Here is a 22,035-nt window from a genome sequence, read left to right on the forward strand (position 1 = left end):
ACTTGTCCACTGCACAGCTTAAGCACTACTTCAAAGATCTGAAAAGACCTGGAACAAACACATGTTGCAAGAAGGTTCAGATCTAGTTTGTTGCATCTTTTTTTAGGTGCTGCTCTCTTTAGTAGAATGGACATAGTTTTCCCTAAGTTCCCTTATTTGCAAACGTTTCATGAATTACTATGAGGAACAAAACATAATCCTCCTACCCTCGCTTACATAACCTTAAACACGGAATTTTTAAAGGCTTTTTGAGAACTGGATATGCCTGACTTCTCCAAAACAATAGTTTACTCTTGCACATTCATCTTTGGATGTCAGCTGTGGAAGTTACCAGGCAAACTGCTTTGGTAAGTTCTAACAGTGGAAAAGAATGAAGCTTTAGAGATTTATAATGCTAGTGAAAACAATGTAATAGAAAAAATATTTTTATCTGTGAATTCTGGAGACTATTTCAGGAGTGAAGAAAATAAAAAAATTTCTTTTACCACATTCTTGGTACGAACTAACGATGAAACTCATGAATGCAGATTGCTCACTTCAGCTAGCTAACAAATAATCAGCTTCAAAATTCAGAATGCAGAGACCACAAAAAAACCCTGGAAATTACAAAACAAAGACCAATTTGTTTTGTAATTTGGCAAACTTGGACACATTTTAACAACTAAAAATGTAATTGTTAAGGCAGCCTTCCTAAGACGCACGTGTGTGTGCACTGAGCAAGAACAGAATGTCTTTCTGGGACAACTGATCTGACACTAATTCTTGAAAAATCAGAAGGAAATTCTCAGGACTTGTAAGATTTAATGTGCATTTAATGAAGGTAAAAAATGAAGGCTTTGGGTTTTAGATGTTTTCAATTGTATTTCTCGAATAAAGATAAGTTGTACTTGACGTTAAATAGAGCATTTAATTTGTGTATTTTTATGACTACATCATTAGTGTTAGATGCTTTATGTTATGAACTAGTTAGTAGTGGTGGTTTGAAATTTGTTTTGTGTACTCCTGCATCCTTTCTCTTCTCCATTCCTCTCATGTTATAACTTGAATGGTTGTCTCTTCAAACACAGCCTGGTCCAAAGAGTTCTTTCATAAGGCTGTTTTTCCTGTCAGCAAATGACATATGAGCGCAGCCTTCTGCTTCAGTGGAACTGCACTTACGCCTTGTTTTGGTAATTTTACCACAAGATGGTTCGTATAACCCAAAGGAATTTTTCACTTTCGATTCAGCTGTTTCACTGCAGTTATGACCTGTGTGTCTTTTGTTGCAAAGACTGGATTTTTTACCTGATGCAGGAAGCCCATGATGCAAATTCTCAGTGGCTTCAGAGAATATGTATTTTTTTCTTGGCCTTGTGGGTGTTTTGGTTTTTGGACCTGGAGTTACATATTTACTCCCTGCCTTCTCACTGTTATTTAGCAGTTTGTCTGGCTTTTTTTCTTCTTTTTCAGATTCTTCCACTGCATCTTCCTCTTGATTGCTCTCTTTCACAGTGTCACTTGGAAGAGCTTGTTCAGTGTTCATAATTTTTTCCAGCTCCTGTTCAAGCAAATCTCTCTCTTTTTCTTCTTTCGTAAATTCCAAGGAAGTGTTATCTTCCATCTGTAGTTTGCCCTCCCTTAAATAGTCTAAAATGAAATATTGTGGATTTTAGGAATGTTCCTAAATTGCTTAGGAACATGAAGGCTCATGAAGCATTAATGACAGCAAAGTTTACTTCCTTATTTAATTGCTTCAGTTGTTACTGTTGATGGTGTTTCTGTCTTCAGGGTTATGGCAATGCTATTTTCTAATAAACACAAGAGGATGGGGCAAGATTTAAATTGTACCATTGAATCCAGGTAAATATTTTTACCTTTTTCATTATATTTAATTTTATTAAAATCAATTGGCATGTAAATATAATCAGTAATGGCTAAACATAGGGCCAGAAAAGTCACATACAACACAAGAGAGAAACAACATGAGATGTAAACTCTACTTGCAATTTTCTTGCTTTTAAATGGAACTTAAAAACATGTATGATTTTCTTTCAATTATCAGAACCATTACTTGTTGCATAGAGCAGAATACACTGCAACTCTCTAGCCTGTATCTCCACTCTTTAATAGAAAAAGTTTATGTGTATACCAAATGCCTACAGTAGACACATGTCTGCTGCAGTGGACAAATTATGATAGGTTCTGTGCTTTGGAGAGGCTCAGAATCCCTTCAAAATGAGATAAAGTCCAAGCTTAAAGGATAAAGTCCAAGCTTAAAAGAGAAGTAGGAAGTTGCAATAATTAAAATAGCTACATAAGACTTCAATTAAAGCTAATATAGCAGTGGAAGGAAGCCAGAAGAGAGTCTGGCAAACAGAAGAGAGGGTCACAGGCAGAATCAAAAGACCTGCATTTTCTGATTTTTAAATTTTAAAAGGAGATTTCAAAGACAAATGGTGACTTCAGTTCTCTGATGAGGTCTGGAAAGGGTACTGGCTGGGAAGGTGGAGTACAAAACACAGGAGTTAATGCATTCCAGATTACTAGCTCTTGTTACTGATCTAGTAAGTGACCCCAACACCCTGTTTCACCTCTGTAAATGCATGACTTTAGGTCACATAATGTCTCCTGCCATTTTTGAAGTATTCAGCATGATGGCATTCAGATCTTGGTTCTTTCTACAAGGCTTTCTATAATGAAATAACATGAGTATTTTTAGAAAGAGAAGCTCAGCAGAGGAAATAGATGCATTGGTTTCTTCTGTTGTATAGAACTGCTTCAAAATAGAGGTGTTTATAGGTTATTCTCTTGCATATAGCCATTATATGAGAACACAATTAATGGCTTAAGATTTACATAAAATATATTTACAGTGATCACTGTAGTGAGGAGATACTCCCAGCTCTTGAGGAAGACCTTTTCTCAGCAACAGATCCTGAGCTAGGAGCATATGTTGACATGAGCTATGATGAAGATTCACAAGCAACAATTTGAGATCAGTATTACATTAGTGTGGAATTAACAACTATTAACTGAAGTGCACTTTTACAGATACAGCTCTGACTTTTTACCAACATGACCAGGAACTCCTTTTAGAAGTACAGCACTATGAAGATGACTTATACTGTGGAGCTGCCCTGAGGTTAGTGCAGCACTGAGCAGCTGAGTTTCAGTGGTGCTCTGTACATTATTTTGTTGAACAAGTTCCCATCAGTCAGGTGCTAGCTAGTAGCTGTCAGACCTACGTAAATTACCATCAGTTCATTCAACTTTGGAAAAGATCAATTAGTTTCTGAAAAAAAAAATGTTAAAATATACCTCCATGTGTTATATCAAAAGTTTCCAGCTTAAGTATTTTCTTGGTTGATGGATTTTCTGTTCCACACTGGGCATCTGTGTATGCTTCATTTGCATTATCTTTTTGATTCTTCTCTTCAGAAGACTTTTCCCCCTATAATTAGCAATTAAAGGTAAAAATAATGAAGGAATACATGTTTAGTGACTTTTAAAAGCACACTGTCAGTACAATACTTCTAAAAGCATTACTTATTACTATTATAGTCTTATTTTATATCAAAATGTTTGTCCTGTGTATTTTTTGTAATGTAATTACATTCATACAACATCCACATCCTAGAGAGTTAAGATGGTGGATCATTCAGGTTTTATTACTGAAACTTAGGGAGTAACAGACAATATAGTTGAGAGATTGGATCCAGCTCTTCCATACCTTTGTTAGATGAATTGGACTTTTTGCTGTTTCCTGAGTTTGGTACTGGGACAGCAGCAATGATCTAAAACTCAGTTTATCTACTTGTATTGATTTGTTTATACTAAGACCTATTGAAAAAGAACAGTTGTTAGTAATATAGTAGTTTCTGGAATTACGTTGTTGGTATAAACAAAAGATATCTTTGGTGACTGACAATACTGGTTTGTAGCCTAGAATTTAAACTTTTTTTTTTTTTTTGTCACATGTCTTAATGCCCTTTAATAGAGAAAATTTCTCTTCTGTCTAATCTATAAATGTTGAAACTGGAGCACAAACATCTGTACCTCAGTAAATCAAAGATATACTTAAGATCTATAAAGTCCTATTCAGATACAACATGTAAAGTCAGCCAAATGTGTCTGTATCCCAAAGTCCCCGTGGGCTTAATTTGTGTGGTAACATCCTAATGTAAATTTAAGAGGTTTAGTATCAGGTCACAGCCTTCAGGTTCCTAAATTTGGATCATCCAGTGTCTAATAAAAATTCTTGCTTTTATGCCTTCTGACTTGGTTACTCACCTTTTGCAAAGTTAGCCATTTATCTAAGGCTTTATGGAACCAAAGTTGTCAGAGAAAATGCTTAACACTTTGCAATGATCTTTGAAAGAGATTCCAAGGGAGTGATTGAATGACACTTTCAAAGACATTGCTGCAAGGAGATGGGATGAGGAAGGTGAGTATATTGTGATTTTATTCTATTGTTAGAGTAATTCTGTCATAACTACAGCAGCCGAGAAAGTTGCTGACATAACTACTGTAGCTGAGAAAGTTGCTAGCACAGCAGTAAAAATGTGACCTTACCTATGTCACCACTCAATATTATTCCCGTTTTTGACCTCTGAAACCAGAGGAAGACTCCATAAAAGTTGTGATTTTCAAATGTTTGCGGTTTGCTGATGAAATGGATATTGACAACCAATTTGAGGATTACTACTGAAGAAATGGCTCTGATGATATGGAGGGAATTAGTTTTCCCTTTTGGAAGGCAACCAGCAAGTGATTTAGCAGCTTTTTTAACAGCGACCAGCAGAGTGTTCCTCAGATTCAGGACTAGGGGGAGCTGCACCTCCAGATGAGCTGGCGCAGTCTTCCCCCACTGAGCAAACTTTCTGCTCATAAAGAGCTTCTTAGGTTGATGGCTTCACTCAATAAAACAATTTTATTTATGTACATAGAGATTTCTGATAACTTAAGCAAGTCTACCTACAGCTAATTATCAGGAGTGTTAAAAAATGCAGCCCCACATTGTTTTTTTTTCCTGCTGGGTAAAAATTTTTGAGAACACAGAATAGAAAATAAGAACTTGAAGTAGCTCTTTCTAAGTCTGTTGTAGGAAAATTCAAGTCAGTAGTGAAAAGGAAAAACAGTTTTCAGTAATTCCAATTCTAGATTTCTAAATCATCTGTTCCATTAGCTGGCAGAAACTGAAACCTTTATTGGCCAAAAATACCAAAAGATCAGACAATTTTGCTTGGAACCTTTTCATTATAAAACATCAGGTCTCTCTCCAACTAAGCTTAATGAAAAGAAGAACTTAAATAGTATACAGTGATTAAAGTACCATAATTTAAGTGACAATATTGAACAAGTCCATATGGGAGTAAAATTTTAAAATCACAGCTTGTTACATGATTTAAGTAAAACTGTAATTCAGAACTTCATAAAAAAGGTTTCTGACTTGAAATGAGAAATAGGAATTTGTGTTTCTTTTTTTTTTACAGCTTGGATTACTATCCTTTTCCCTGTAGCTCACCTGAAGTTAAGACAAAGTAATAGATTTGCAAAGGCAACAAAGGGAAAGAAGTAAGCAGTTGAGTATGATAATACTTTGTACTGATACTGTAGTTTGAAGAATTCTGTGGGCATGTGTGATAATTCCAGCAGATATGTTTGCTGCCGTAGACATTTTAAGTGCTTTTCTGTACCTATATGAAGAAAGTTTCAATTTTTCCTTCAGTTTAGGAGCAGGAATATCTGAGCAGTATTTTAAAGAGGTAATTGACCTAGGAAAGTCAATGTTCAGATTGTTATCCAAAATTAAGGCTGAAAATCTGTGGTGCAGAAAGATCTCTGTTATGATTTTGACAGAATGTTTATAATACTGAGTAGGAGGCAAAATATTATTTTCAACGTGGGAAAGTACTTTAAATTAATTTCTGTATAAAACATATTTCTTGGTAAGTTTGAGATACCACATCTAAAGCATATGACAGTTAGAAATTTGTAAGAGCTTCAAGAAAAATCTCCAACATTTTTGTCCCTGATCAACATAGTGAACACATTGGCAACATAACATTTCTTGGCTTGTAAGATTCATAGTCGTTTTTAGCTGTTGCTTGCTTAGTTCAAGAGTTCAAGTTCACTTGCCTGGACACAAGTGCTTCATGCTATTTGGGATGCCCCCAGGTATTCAAGGATAACACGTGTGGATAACACAAGGCTGACTGATGTCACACAGAACTGAAGAGGCATCCATATCCCTCTGGAAAAACAACTTACATGGCCAGGCATGATGTGCCAAGACACCTCAGGTGGCACTGGATTGAGGCAGCTGAATCCCCTACAAGGTAGTTACTCTTGAAATGTTTGATGGAAAAGAGGGCATATACTAGGTATTTCTCTCTCCAATACCTGTCTGAGCATCCATGTGAAAGAAATAACTCCTTTTAGTAAAGAGCTCTTTCTCCCTTGAGAGAGCTGACTTCCTCTTGTTTGTTTTTCTATCATTCTGCTGTATTATTCTAAATAACATCAATTCTCTGGATATCATTAATTGAAATCTGGGTTATTGCAATCTATGGTTGCCCATTTATATTTACTTACACTAAAAAACAAAGAACTACAAAGGATAAACATTATCTTCTCTCATCAGACTGGCCTCTAAACTTCCTACACTTGTATCTGAAAACTCCTCCTCTCCTTTCACCCCAACAAAATGCAAGTTGTGGGATCTTCAATAATGGACATCAAAGCATCCCTGCTAGTTCTGTGTTATAGGGTCTAGGGATTTTAAAGATGAGAAAACAATTTTTAAAGGCCCAATTGAATTAATTATATTTGCTCGTATAAATGCACTTCAAAAGTCTGTACTAAAACCAGGAAGGAACTTACTACAGAAGAGTTCTTTGTGAGGTGCCACACTGGGGCAATTCTAGGCAAGAGCAGCCATTTCTCCAGGCCAAATCAAAGGAAACCTGATGAACAAAAGTTTTGTGGGCTGATAGATTAACCTTGCTAAAAACCAAATAGGCAAAGAGCTTCTGATGCAAATAGAAGCTTAAAGTAGCCACATTACTTCAGTGTCACTGTTAGTATACTAAAACTGTGTATGCTAAATGCTACTCATTATGAAAAAATGGTTAAATATTAAAAACTGGTCACGTATTTGTATTCTTAAAATAAAGTACCCCCCAAAAAAAGCACTACTCTTTAAATTACATGTGAACCAATATTTTTAACCCACCTGAAAGGACTACATTGGCTTTATTCTGAAATATACCTTGCAGTTGTAAAACAATGCTTCACATAACTGAACAAAAAAAAGAAGATGAACATACATGTACTTTTTTTGTATGGTACTGAATAACTTCCATCTTTTGGGATTTTAGGCATCCGATTTGCATAGATATTTTTTACAGAAAGTTGCCGATTCTTTTCCTAAGAAGAAACAAACACTATTAAACTTCTATTATGCATTAAGAAAGACTTTTTACCAACTTAATTTTCTCCCATTGGGAGAAATATGTCAGTGATTTTGCTTTGTGCCAGGCTATGTGGTGACACTGGCATTTATATAAATAGGAATCTGTCATTTTCTTTCATGATCCAAGTCAAGCTTGTCTCTTTTTAATGCTAAGAACACACCTGTACACCTACATGATCTTTATCATAACGCAGTGTTCAGAAGATTAAGTCTTCTCTAATAAAGTTTTTCATTTGTTGTGCCAAGGGCCTTTTTCAGAGTAATTTTTGGCCTTACTTTTCTTTTAAAATTAATTTACTCAGTGCCCTTGGTTACAGTGTGCTCAGTTATGTTTTACAACCTACTGCTTGGGACATGACATAAACTTCTGAGGCACAACTTCAGAACTTGTTTAGAAGGATTCCTCTTTCCTTACTGAAAACTAAAGCACAGAAGACAGATTTCAATAGCACTCTCACTATATCAGGTTTTGCCATGAAAAATAGGAGCTGCATTTACTTTGGACATCCAGGTTGTCCTAAAAGTGTGTCAAATACCTTGAATGGTCTGAATAATCTTAAGTGGCCAAAACTGAATGTGTAAGGATAATCTGAAACAGAAATAAGGTTAATAAGCATGTTGGGTCTTGTTTGTGATAAAACAATCTATAACATTTAGAGAATTGCCATGCATAGAACACTGTGTGGTAAACACATGAAATAGAAATATTTTAGGGAAATAAGAACTATAGTTTAGAATAATTTGCATTTGGAAGAGTTTTACAGTAGTGTTCCTGGGACTATAAATATTCCCATCTCCCAGATTCGCACATATAGGATGAGATCAGACTCTGGCAGGGGAAATATCAATGCAAGTGCTGTTCAGGGGACTTGGGTAAGGGGCCTGGGGAAGAGCACTCTGTTTTTTCCCTTTCCCAACAGCACATTGGGCTTTTTCAGCTGTGCAGCCTGGTTGCTGCTAAATATCAGGAGGAAAGTTTCTGTATCTGATACATAGGTAAGAATGACAAATAATGGTCCTAATACAGAAATACAAATCTCCATGAATCCTCAGGACTTGCCTGGTCTGCCCTTCACAATGTCTGGGAAAACTTCCTATAACAATTCCTTTCACAGACATTTGATCCATTTAATTAAGAGAAAGCTCCCTAGCAGGATCAGCAGATGGATTGGTCACTTTACAGAGAAATTTTTTTAACAAGTGTATTTCAACTGTGTAACAAGAATTGTTTAAATTATTAAAAGCTAAAGGATTTTCGTATTTTATGGCACATGTACTGTTTTTCTTGTTTACAACTCACAGAGTTCGTGGAAGGTTGTTATTTTTTTCTATTTAGTGTCACTTTTAGGTTTTCCTGTATGTTTGGCTTACAAGCATTATAGTATGTGTTGAAGTGAAATATTTTTGTCCCAAAAATATTGGTCTAAAAAATGACCTAGAATTCAAACAAATTCTTGAAAAATTTACACGTCTTTTTGTTCAACTCTGGTTTTGCAGATTGTAATATCTTGTGAGACCCCACCTGGAATACTGTGTCCAGTTCTGGAGTCCCCCACATAAGGAGGACATAGAGCTCCTGGAACGTGTCCAGAGGAGAGCCACAAAAATGATCAGAGGGCTGGAGCACCTTCCCTATAAAGACAGGCTGAGGAAGGTGGGGTTGTTCAGCCTATAGAAGAGGAGGCTCTGAGGTGACCTTATAGTGGCTTTCCAATGCCTGAAGGGGGCCTACAGGAAAGCTGGGTTGGGGCTTTTTTTCACAGCTGTATGGTGAGAGGACAAGGGGAAATGGTTTAAAACTTGAAGAGGGAAGATTTAGGTTAGACATCAGGATGAAATTCTTCACTGTGAGGGTGGTGAGACACTGGCAGGGGTTGCCTAGGGAAGCTGTGGCTGCTCCCTCCCTGGCAGCGTTCAAGGCCAGGTTGGATGGGGCTGTGAGCAACCTGATCTGGTGGGAGGTGTCCCTGACCATGCAGGGGGCTTGGAACTGGGTGATCTTTAAGGTTCCTTCCAACCCAAACCATCCTATGATTCAATCTCACTAAATTTGACTTGAAAGTGTTTCTATAAGGAAGATCATTTAAAGTTAGGAATGAATTTCCTGACCTAGGTCTATCAAAATGGTAACCAGGTGGTAAGGATTATTTATTCAAATTGTGAGGCATGAATCTGTTTAGATTACAGATTTAGAATTCAGAACAGAATTGTTCAGGTTGGAAAAGATCTTTAAGATCATCAAGTCCAACCATTAACCTAACTCTACCAAGTCCATTGTTAAACCCTGTCCCTAAGCACCACCTCTACACATCTCTGAAACACCACCAGGGATGGTGATTCAACCACTTCCCAGGGCAGCCTGTTCCATCGTTTAATTACCCTTTCAGTGAAGAAGATTCTTCTAATATCCAATCTAAACCTCCCCTGGTGCAGTTATTGGACTGCTTCGAACTTTTGACAAATAAACTCTACAATAATTTCATCATTTGATATTTTGACTTTTTTTGGTAGACTGTAGACTCAACTAGGAAACAAATATTTCACTGCTACATAATACAAAAAAAAAAAAAAAGCAAAAAAACATTAAAAACTAGAGTTTTCTTGTAGGAACAGAAGTCTGTTTAAAATTTTGAATACCTTAATTTTATGGTGAAGAGAGTTAATTTCCATTTGCAAGTTCTTTGTAATTATCGCAGCTTCCAGAGCTTTTTTGTTCACGTTTGCCAGCTGACGAATAAAGGTGTTATTGTTCAATTCCAGCTGCTTTTCTAGGCTCTTAAAAAAATTACATATTTTATCCCAAGGACGTACTCAGTATAACTGTTGAAAATTTTCAATTCTTTCTTCTCAGATTTAAAAAATAAGCATGTTGAACAGTAAGCTTCTACTAATTATATTCTATTGTGATCAGTGCATGAAATTATGATGTATCTTCAACATTTCTTTAGAAATGAGCAAAAACTGGTTTAAACCTAATTTTACTAAACAAATAAAAATATTTGGCATTAAAACATAAAATATAAGCTGTACAATACCTTTCTGATGGATTAATGAATACAATCATCTTTGAGAAATGTTAAGGCAACATTTCTTTTCACATCAAGATCTATTATCTGTGGCAGCATACAGAGGTTTAGTGTAGATGAGAATAGTAGGTAGTTGACTGAGTTTTCTATCTAAAGTACTTTATCATCAGAACCCAGTGCCATGCACTAAAATTGTTCTAAACTGCACTACATGTTGCTAAAGCTGTAAGGTGGGCACCCAACCCTGCATGCTTTTTAAAGCTTCTCAATAGGACTTCTGTAAATAGAAAGTTTTCAAGGGAGTCTGAATTCAGCAGTTTACATTTTAATCTTCTTTCATGTAATAAACACAATTCAAACCCAGCTGATCAGATGGTGAAATGCCTCTAAGATTGCCTATATATAATATACCCCATATAAAATAGAAATTAATTCCTGGAGGATAATGGAAGTTTTACTCTTCCAGTTTTGTATTAAAAACTGTATTCCTGTCTCTTTGTAAAAGGTTCAGTAAGAGTAAAGAAGCGTGAGATGTTATAAAGAACTGAATTATCTCCTCTTAAACTCCCATCAGGCTTTTATAATTGCATAATGGACCAATAGCAGAACCAACCCTAAAATCTAGGGCTCTACAGCTGACTGCAGTGACTGGCAGTGATAAATGAACAGGAGCTGTACTTATGTCCATACTGCCCACCAGCACCACGTAAAAATAACAGTGCTGGTTCCAGATTAGCCAGTTTTGGATGTTCAAGGAATTATATCTGCAGCAGCCTGGTGATCTTTACACTTGACTAATACTGTGCTTTGCCAAAATAAATTAGAGTCTGAGTTATCGTGGCAAGATGGCCCAAGCAAGCCTGGGTGCCCCATGCTGCTGTCAGGGAGTACAGGGGAGACTCTGCTGAAGATGGCTCTCCAGATACAGGCAATGGTTCTGGCCTAATGGGATAAAGGCATACAATTCAGTTTCTAAAAGATCATTATTGCAGTCTTCATCTACTCATATGTTTCTGCCAGATTTTAAAACACCAGAGGGTTTTAAAAGACCCCCAGTGGAAGGGGGTACTACTGCCACTTTTAGTGCTTTACACTTAGGACAGCACTGGAATTTTAAAAAAATGTTCAATTTTAGGGAATTGTATCGGAATTACTAATGTGACAAGAAACAGCTAAAAATTTTCCATATTCTTGCACAGAGATCTCTGCTATTATTGTTTCACAAATACAATGATACAGACATATTACCTGTATTCTCTTATCATTCTCTTCCATTTTTTCTCTAAAGACTGATAATCTGTAATCAAGTTCTTCTCTCTCTGCAAGAGCTTTGTCTTCTGAAAGCATATGCAAGGTCTGGCAAGCATCTTTGGCTTTCTGCAGCTCTGCTTCAACTTTTCTGAGCTTCCTGGATGTATTTCTCTCTTTCTTGTGAGACATCCTCAGGAGCTCCCTTAAATCTCTCACCTCATTATAGTGATTTGCTAGAAGATCTGGCAAGCTACTTTCTGAATTTTCATAACTATCTATTGCTTTCAAGTGTCGACGTTCAAGCTGTTTCAAAAGGTGGTTTTCTAAGCTTGATGCTTCTAATTTGTGCTGTAAATCAAATATTTCATTCTTCAGCTCTTTAATTTTGTGAAGTCTTGCTGATGATATTCGCTGAGCTACTCTATTTTTTTTCTGGGAAATCATACTATTCTGCAGGCTTAAAAATGAAGAACTCTGATGTACCTTCTCAGCTGGCAACTTTTTTTCCTCCTGCATTAAGACCAAAGTACACTAGCATTGATACATAGCAATCATTTGAGACAGCAAAAGCCACTCTATGTCTTTACTGCTCACATAAGCTCTTATAATGACCATCCAAGCTACTTAACTATGGTATATTTGACAAAAATCTGTCCTAAGACTCCAGTGTTCAAGTATTCCACGGATAAATCCATTAAAGATTTTATATCTCTATGCTTTTATGTGGCTGCACTGGGACATAGCTAAGTTCTATAGGAGGTCAAGTTTTCCTCCTTTCATTCTCTGAAGCTGATGTCGTACAAAACAACCACCATGCTCACTTTCCATTAAAAAGGTATCTACACAGGTGGTGTCTTCTGAGGCAAAGAGTAACAATGCTCTGTGAATAACTTAGGAAAACATGCCCATGTTAACACATTACTCCAGTATCAACAGAAATAAATTTTCTCTCTGTAAATTATTCTCAGTTCACTAATGTAGGCATGCTATGGGGAAAGATTCCCAAGGGGGAGGGACCTGCACCTTAAATAGGGGCATGATAGAAAAAACTCAACAGAAAAATCTACACATCTGCAAGAACTCAAGGAACAAGGAGATCGCAACAGCAGAAAGTTAAATTTCAGATTTATCTGCAATGTGGATTTCTAACAAGCTTTCTGGAGTTTTCGAGTCATCTTAGAAGGGAACAACATTTTTAAACCTTACATGCTTATTAATATAGAACAGTTATGCACTTGTGTGCACTGTTTCTATACAGCAATTGAAAGAAAAATACTTATGGGGTAGCATTCTAAGTGCATTACTGCTATTTGCCTTTCATTATGGCTAGAATTCTGAGTGAATTACTCTCATTTTCCGTTCCTGAAACATAATCAGAATTTGAAAATAGTCAAGGCTTTAAATCTGAGTGAGTTCCCCTTTTCAGGCATATACTCAATCTCACTGTGGCTCTCACATCATTTCAGGCAGTATTTTGCTATAAGTTTAACTATATTAATTTATAAATTATGTAACATTTTATAGCTATAATAGGCAAGTGTTCTTTCAAACATTTTTGTTGAATCCCATGGTAGAGTTCTGCTCTTAACAAGAGCAGGCCCCAACCAGGACACCTTCTTGCAGAGGAGGAAGAACATCACATCAGCATCAGAGAGCAGGTCACTGCCTAAGGCACCACCACACCATGGCCTCTCTGCTTCCATGACCCAATCCAGAGTTGTGGAAAGCTACCAAAGGAGTATGAGCGAGGAAGGCAGAGCTGTGTGGGACAGTGGCTTCAGCTGCAGCAGCATCAGCACCTGATTCTCCTTCTCCTTCCCTGCTAACAGCACCCCACATCAACCTTCTGGTTCTCCACAGCACCAGCCCAGCTCTACCCCTGCCCTTCCATGGCAGAACGTGGGGCTGGGCCCTGGCCTGACACCCACCCTACCTGGTGTGTGAAGTAGCAAACTAGAGGGAGGTATGAAGGGTGCCTGTCGTGCAGCCTTGCCCGTCCATTGCTCTCACTCCTGGAACACCTGACCCACAGCTCCACCTCTGTCCTGGTGGCCCTGCTGAGAGAGGAAAGAGGAGTCAGGCTGGTGGGACCTCACCCATGCAGAGCCAGATGAGGAGAAGGGGCTACCAAATTCAGTGTGATAGCAAAAAGGAAAGGATAGAAAGAATCTGAGATGAGAACTCAGAAGGAGGAACACTTGTGATTTGGGCAGGGCAGTCATTTGTTTCATCTGTTTTCAATGGATTAAGATGGACTATCATGGAGGTTCAAGTAAACAGAGAAGAAATAATAGCAGTCAGTTGAGGTCAGACACATTAAAGAGCTTCTGCAATGAGCAAAATTAACAGGTGCTGTGAAAAAAACACTCACCAGAGGTAAATACAAAAGCAAAGGGAAGGTTTGTGAGCATCATGTTCTCTGTGACACGACTGCGCTGCAGGAAGATTACAATAGGGCCACAAATGTTGTCACACAAATATTTGCAAAATGAGAACAACCGTAAAATTACTGTTTTATTTTGGTACAGTGGAACACGAGGATGTAAAAGAAATGTCAAAATACCTACCTGAAAAAGCTGACAAAAATACTGTAAAATCTATACACATCTATACAGGCTGAAAATGTATATTATAATTGTGTTTCTGGGAAAGTGACCATTTCAAGGAGCCATGAACAAGCAAAAGTAGCCACTTCAAATACCCAACACTTCTCATAGTCAATAATGATTCTTCTGCTAAGCAGATTCTAAAAATGTGGTTATTCTTTCATGTCTGCTAGTTTCATCCCAGTATGACTTCTTGTCAGCAGCATACAGCTTACATAATAGAGGAGATAATCAGTGGTTTCTGTCTGGGTGTTTTTCTTTGTTGTTGATTAGGTAGATCTAGGTAAAATTTTGAAGTTCAACAGAAAAAGCTTCACTGGTTTTACACTGATGGTTTTTTTATGTGGCATAGTGGGAGTTAGGAAATCCCACTATTTAAGTATGAAAGCATGGGTCTAGGTATGAAAACATGTACATCTAAAGAGACTCTTCACTGTCATTTATGTAAAGGGAATAGACTTGTGCTGTATGATCATTCAAATGAAGAACAGACTTAATTTTACATGAAATACCATGTCAAAACTAACGTTTTTGTACAGACATAGTTTTTGAGATTCATTCCTCAGGAAAGGATTTTTCAGACTCGTCATGTGATACATGGTCAAAACCAGAAATTGCAGTACATGTGGGAGAGGCATTTTCAAGTCCTCACATTAAAACTGAGCTCCCACATCTCAGGTGATTATTCTGCCTCTTGGATCCCTGAGTATTGTGGGAGAACACAGCAGGGAATCTCCATCTCTCTTCCCTCCCCTTCCTAGTGTTTGAAACGTGATTTATTATTTTTCTCCACTGAAAATCTGTTTCTCCCTTTTTCCTAATTACTGAAAAATGCCAAAGAAAGGGAACAGCTCTGCTGCTAAAGGGAACTTCATTTTACTACAACCCGAAAACAAAGTACCTTTTTGACATCTTGGGAGAAGATACAATGCCCTATTTTCTTCTTTTACATTTTTTTTCTTTTTTCATTCTTTCCTTTTTCTGTTTTCTTCTCTTCAGGTCCTGATAATTCTAACTGTATTTATGCTCAACACCTACAAAGTGCTTTACAATGTTAAAAAAAAAATGTTCAAGCATCTAGAAACTGGATATTTCTATGCTCCCACAGTATTTCTATCTGTCCATTGATGTCATTAAAATATAATGTACACCTATTTTTCAATAAGCAGATAAAAATAATCAATCGCAAAATTACGTTATACATTAAAATAGGAAAAAAATCTCAGCTGTTGTATTAAGATTCTAGGTAGAACATACAGCAGCACCTAAATCTGCATTACAGAGTACTTGACTTACAGACTGAAATAAAGGTTTTCTTAAGATTTGGGGATTTAAAATTTTTATTTGTTTTCAAAGAAAAATATTTGTATAAATAAAAAAAGTTTGTTGAATAAAATCTCACAATCTAATAAAGCTGTCAGCACAATTTCAGAAGAAACATTAGGGAAAACAGTGTTGTTGGTTTTTTAATTAAAAAAATTTGTTCATGGCCTAACTGTACCTAATATTTTTGTTTGCTTTTAGAAATGCTGCAAGACACTTATCTCCATGTCTACAAACCCATATAGCTTGGAAAATATCACCTCTTGTGAGAGATATGCTTCTTTGATGATGACTTAATTTTGTGTGAACAGGTTCTAAGTAACATTGCTGTTTCCTCTGGAATTGTCTTTTTTCAGTAGTCCTTTTTTCAAACAGAACAAATATTCATAAGTGTTTTGCTTAAAAAACCCCACCATTTATCTTTTGTAAAATACAGAATGCTGACTAATTTTTTATCATTGCGAGTATCTCTTGCACCTCATTTTTTTTCCTCACTGAGGCTACTGGAGAGTAGAACAGATCATTTTGTACTCCTGGCAGCATTATTTAAACTTAGTGGCTTTCTTACACCTTGCTTTTTGGTTCAATCCATTGAAGTTTCTCAATATCTCATGAAGACTATTCAGAACATGGTCTTACAGGTGCAGAATTCTACCCAGTAGTAGAATAAGTTGTATATTTGGAGGGGTGTAAAAGGGCATAGCAATTACATAAAAGCAATTTTAGGGGGGTTAAAGTATTTTAGATCACTTTTATCAAATAGCCTTCAATAATAATAATAATAACAATAAAGATATTTAGAACATTCTAACTCCTTTGTTGGTATTTTTGCTTTGTGGTGGCATTTTATTTTAAATCAAATTTCTTAAAGGGGAGAAGAAAATCACATAATCCCAAAGAAAATTAAAAAGTTTAATTTAGGATTGCACAAGATATCCTAGGTTGAACCAAAATAGTTTCACTACCCTTCATTCTCTTACATGAACACTTCTCCCTCATAGAAAACCAATGAATGCCCAAGGTCCAACTAATTATGACCCAGTGTATGAAACCCTGAGAGATAACTTATATTTTAAAATGAGGATTAGGTAAGCAGTGACTTGGTACATAGATTTGCATTTTTGCTTAGATTTGGTTTGGTGCTGTCAACACAAATTGTCAAACAAAATTGGCCAAACTGTCTTTGAATTAAACTAGCTTAAATTAAACTTAAAACTACTGCTTTAATCTGTTTTGACAAGAAGTGTGGGCTGAACCTTACCATCCACCCTCAAGAGCAGGTGTTGAGAAGTAAATAAAATGGATAAGGAGATGAAAAGACAGCAAAATAAAAGGCAAAGGACAAGAAGCAGAGAAATTACATTAGAACTAGTACTACTGATGTGAATTAAAAAAGGAGTAGCAGAATTGACACTGGAATGGCCAAATACAAGAATGTATGTTGAAAGAAGATAATGTAGGAACAAAAAATAAGTAGCGTCAGAGATGAAAATCCCACTTCAAGCATCCAGAAACTGTCACGGGGAAGAATTAATTGTAGTCCGTGTGTAAAAACAGAGTAAAGTGGAGTCCTGATGGGTAAACGCTGCCTGACTTCCAGGCCAGGACACGACCCCTGGGACTCACAAAGAAGCCCGGAGCTCCAGGGGTGCCAGGCAGGGGGCGGCAGAAAGGCCGAGGCCATAAACAAGGCTCTCGGACCCTGCCTGTGGGATCCTCCAAGGGCCCCAAACAGCTCCCTGGTGGTGGTCCACACAAACCAGAGCTCTCCCATCGCCTTCATCACTTCCCCAGGGTGTTGGTAAAGGTCCATCTGCCACCCTGCTGCTCACAACCACCTCAGGGGCCTCCAAACCCCCCTCCCGTCCCGATGCCCAGGCAGCCCCCTCCCGCCCCTACAGCCAGCTCAGCACCTCACCCCAACCCCGGAGCCTGTCACCCCCCTCGAGTCCCTGTCACCCCTCTCCAGTCCCTGTCACCCAACCTGCCACAGTCCTGGCTCTGTTCTCCTTACCCAGCGCGGGAGCGCAGCCCCTCCCTCGCCACCGAACACCCTCGGGCAGGGGATCACGCTTTCCCCTCTCTCCTCTCAAAAAAAATCTCCACCCCTCCCCACTGCCGCCCTGGCCCACCCTCACTTCCCACCGTAGCGTGCCCCGTCGCCCTCCCGCCTTCCCGAACCTCTCCCCACCGCCCCCCCACCGCCATTACCGCCCTCCTCGGCCGACTGGCGCGTCCCCGTCGCCATGGAGACGGGCGCGGGCCGCGGGGCACCCTGGGAGTTGTAGTCCCAGCCGGGAGTCGGAGGCCTCTCCCCCTTTCCTTGCCCCGTGTCTCGCAGGGGAAGCGTTTGCGCATCCATTGCCGCCCGCGGCCTCGGGCTGAATTTGAGGGTGCGGGGCTGTCTGCTCTCATGAGGTCGCAGAGCCTCATGGTGGCTGCGGAGGCACCTCGGCTCCTGTTGAGTTGTGTGGGGTTGAGGGGTGTTGACGCTCAGACCCAACCCAATAGGCACCGAACAAACAGTCTGGGTTCACACACACACATACACACACATAATTGTGCTGAAAAAGGGGGGAAAATCCCACAGGAGTGGGAACAGTTGGTGCAACATTTTTCATCAAGGCTACAAAGCAGTGAGAACCTTGCCTTGAAGTCATGAGCTGCCAAGCCAAACCCGAGGTGGGCAGATGCTTTGGGACATGATCTGTTTCCTCCCCGTGTCCTTCAATAGGGATGTCGGGTGTGCAGGAGAGCAGGAGAGCATCCGTTGGCAGCTCTTTTTTTTCTGGGCCCCTCAGTTTAGGAAGGATATTGAGGTCCTGGAGTGGGTCCAAAGGAGGGCAACGAGGCTGGTGAAAGGACTCGAGCACAGACCCTATGAGGAGAGGCTGAGGGAGCTGGGGCTGTTCAGCCTGGAGAAGAGGAGGCTCAGGGGAGACCTCATTGCTGTCTACAACTACCTGAAAGGAGGTTGGAGCCAGGGGGTGGTTGGGCTCTTTTGCCAAACGACTTTCAAAAAGACAAGAGGGCATGGTCTTAAGTTGTGCCAGGGGAGGTTTAGGTTAGATATTAGAAAGAATTTCTTTATGGAGAGAGTGATCAAGCATTGGAATGGGCTGCCCAGGGAAGTAGTGGATTCTCCATCCCTGGAGATATTTAAAAAGAGACTGGATGTGGCACTCAGTGCCATGGTCTGGAAACTGCAGCGGTAGTGGATCAAGGGTTGTACTTGATGATCTCTGAGGTCCCTTCCAACCCAGCCAATTCTATGATTCTATGATTCTCTGTCACAGTCCTAACCATGGGTGTCTGATGGTGCAAATATTTCTGCTTTGAGTATTAATTGTTGGTACAACTGTACCTGCAATGCTGACCAGGATGCTTTGAATCCCATGACTGCTGCCTGCTTTGTTTGTACTGGTTCAGAGCACTCGTGCTCAGAAATGGTATGTTCCAAACAGCCAGTCATTTCTGTTGAATTTACTAGGTTACACTTAGAAATAAAATCCCCTGAGAAAGAAGCAAGAGTAATAACTTCTGGCTATAATTCATGTTTCAGCATTAAGGTAGGTTGGTTGTTTAGTTCGTTTTGGCTTTTGTTTGTTTGCTCCTTCGGAGTTTTTTTGTTTGTTTGGTTGGTTGGTTTCAAGGAAAATACTCTGAAAATACCCAGTTCTAACAGGCTTTTCTTTTGCTGGACCTCCTGTTGCCTCTCAAAAGAATGAAAAATGACAGTCAGTGGGCCACAGTAAACACTGCAAACACCACACATTATTTTTAATTGTTTTGGTTTTTTGTTTGTTTTTTTGAGGATATCTGCTCCATACATGGAATACTACATTTCCAGCTTCATGTATTGGTTTGCATAGATAAAAAAAAACTTAGTTTCAAGTGTGTTTTTACTACTGTGCATACAGTCCCACCTAATCCTTGAAAGAAAGTGCTATATTCCATTGTAAGTATTTTCAGGATTACACACAGCAACATGGAATCCTAACATTTGAAATATGTATGAACACTTTCTAAAACCTAGGACAGTTTCACCTCTGACACAGGGTCAGCTTCTCTGAGCTCAATGGCATGTTGATCACTTCCAATAGAAGCAAACTTAGTCCTTAAAATTTGAAAGTAATCTGTTACCGTTTAACATTCTTAAAATACCTTTCATGCTTGAAGACCTCTGTAACCAAATACATCCAGGCAGCCACTGAATTGTAACCATCTCCAGGGAAGAAGGTGACAATGAGATGGAAAGAGCTGCCTGGATAACACAGAAGAATAGGATATTTTTTACCAAGTATCTGGACTTAACCTTACGGCTTGTGGCAATTTTCACCAGCGATGGAAAAGCAAGGAGAAAATACAACAGGTTCTGGAGTCAGCCAAACCACCCTCCTCAGTGTCAGGACGTGCACTGACATATTTATTTCAGAGAAGTGCCTGAGCCCTGCCGTGTGGAGGGTGACCTGAATTCTTTAAAGTTGAGACAGTTCATAACTGAGGCTTATTTCATTATGATCTCTGCTATAATTACTTCTGCATCCATACTCCCCTTGCCCTCCCCTTCCTTCCCCCCACTCTGATAATGTAAAATTTGCAGCTACAGCCCTGAAGCCTCCTTGCTGTGGCCTGGGAGAGGAGGTAGCTGCAGCGCCCATGCAAGATTTTTCTGCAGGATGCGGCTGTGCCCGTGCGACATTAAACGCTACCTGGCGGCTTTGTGATTGTCCCCAGCACTAACTTGCCTGCTCCCTGTCCCTTCTTACTTCTCACTTGTCCCTTCCCCCTCTCCCAAATATTTCTCCAGCCCTGTCTCATTGGTGCATTACTCTCCTTTGCCTTTTTTGGACTGCCACCCTGTCAATCTAATGCAATAAGGCCAGGGGCAGGTGCAAACCCCTTGCTATGGCTTTTCTTACTAACCAATCCCTCTACTGGCCCCTCGTCCCAAAATACCAAAGAGCCAATGGAATGGGAAAACCTGGGACCCAGGGGAGAGGCCAAAGCTGCTGGATTGCTGGGGAGGGGGCAGGGAGGGTGGTTATCCATTTAGGATCCCGGTAAGCCCAGGAGCTGACAAACACTTGGATTCCTCTTGGGACTGTGGTGGCTTGAGGACAGCAGGCGTGCTCTGCTGATTCTTCTTCTTCAGTGTCAACATGGTGATCAAAGTCTTTGTAGCCACATCCTCGGGGTCTACAGCGGTAAGTGTTTCATTTAACATACTCTTCTTTCTGCTGGGATCAGGTTGGTAAATTAGCCTAGAAGATCCTAGGACAGCCTGAGCTGCATAGCAGGAAAAAACCCACTGGATTTCTTCTTGTCTGTATTGCACACCTTGTTGTTGGCAGGAACTGATGTAGAGAATTCCTGTTAATGCAGGCTTGCTTGCCTGCCAGGTTTTACTACAGGTATAGTATTTACAAATAAATTATCTAACAGCTATCAGATTTTCTACTATTTCTACTATTAGATTTCCTACTGTTTGAAAAAGTATATGCAATTTATATTCACTGAAGAAGGAAAAAGTTGATACTGTATTTGCACAAAAGCTAAGGTAGATTGTATACAGAAGAAGCTAATGTGTTTGTCTTTGAAAGAGGCTTTAGGACTCTGCTCTGTAAAATGGGAACTCTGTCTAAGAAAAAGCTGAGGGCTGAAGCAAGCTGAATAAAGCTATGGAGAAAAGAATTCTTCCCCACACTCTTCCCTTTCCTTAGATTTTTGGGTTCTGTTGTTGTTTTTCCTTGGGGTCTTTATTTTGTTGTTGTTGTATTTGTGGCTCTTGAAATGCTGTACTAATGATTTTTTAGTATTGAGATCTACTGCAGTAGCTGTCAGCACAGTGTATCAGTTGAAGGGAAGGGCATGAGAATAGTAGGGAGGTTGGAAGTCTGTGGGAGGTGGGAACTGGGAAAGGACTGTTTCCTTTTATATCCAGTTCCCAGATGAGCTCATGTTGCAGCTTTCCTTTGGCAGTCACTGGGTCCCAGTGACATGGCGAAACAAACTCTCTGGTGCTTGCACATAGTTGTAATGACATCTCCATCTCTCTGACACTAGCTCCGTTACTTTAAGAAGCTTCCAGATTTGCAAGGTTCCCAAAAACAACCCCCTGTTCAAAGGCCGTCTCCAGAAAACAAACCGGAGGACATTCACTTAAATCCGAAATGGAATACGGCTGAGGGATTTTGCAGTCCTCGCATCAGCTTGTCTCGCCAGCCTGTCACTGAGCCTGATTTTCTAAATTTGCTATTGACATTTTACCAGTCCTTTTTAAATAAGAATCCTCAGATGCCAGGCAGCAAAAGAAGAGAGGATTGGAAGCTGCAGGTTTGTTGTTTTGTACTCTGGCAATTATTTCTCAAGCAGC

The 22,035-nt window shown here is 39.2% G+C and overlaps 2 protein-coding genes across 2 annotated transcripts in view; one reads left to right on the plus strand and one right to left on the minus strand.

The window, feature by feature from the left end:
- Positions 1-955: 955 nt before the first annotated feature.
- Positions 956-18,021, minus strand: LCA5L (lebercilin LCA5 like). Its single transcript, XM_030455706.1, is given in 8 exon segments — positions 956-1,626; positions 3,298-3,430; positions 3,710-3,819; positions 7,314-7,407; positions 10,091-10,228; positions 11,728-12,237; positions 15,238-15,347; positions 17,871-18,021. Coding segments are annotated over 8 exon segments (1,917 nt in total).
- A 2,680-nt stretch (positions 18,022-20,701) lies between these two features.
- Positions 20,702-22,035, plus strand: part of LOC103531561 (SH3 domain-binding glutamic acid-rich-like protein) — a 29,208-nt gene continuing 27,874 nt past the window's right edge. Inside the window, exon 1 of the mRNA XM_030469549.1 lies at positions 20,702-20,866. Within this exon, the coding sequence (XP_030325409.1) occupies positions 20,822-20,866 (45 nt within the window). The 5' untranslated portion in view covers positions 20,702-20,821. The remainder of the gene's footprint in view (positions 20,867-22,035) is intronic.

The sequence above is a fragment of the Calypte anna genome, chromosome 1, assembly GCF_003957555.1.
Source record: "Calypte anna isolate BGI_N300 chromosome 1, bCalAnn1_v1.p, whole genome shotgun sequence".
Lineage (NCBI taxonomy): Eukaryota > Metazoa > Chordata > Aves > Apodiformes > Trochilidae > Calypte > Calypte anna.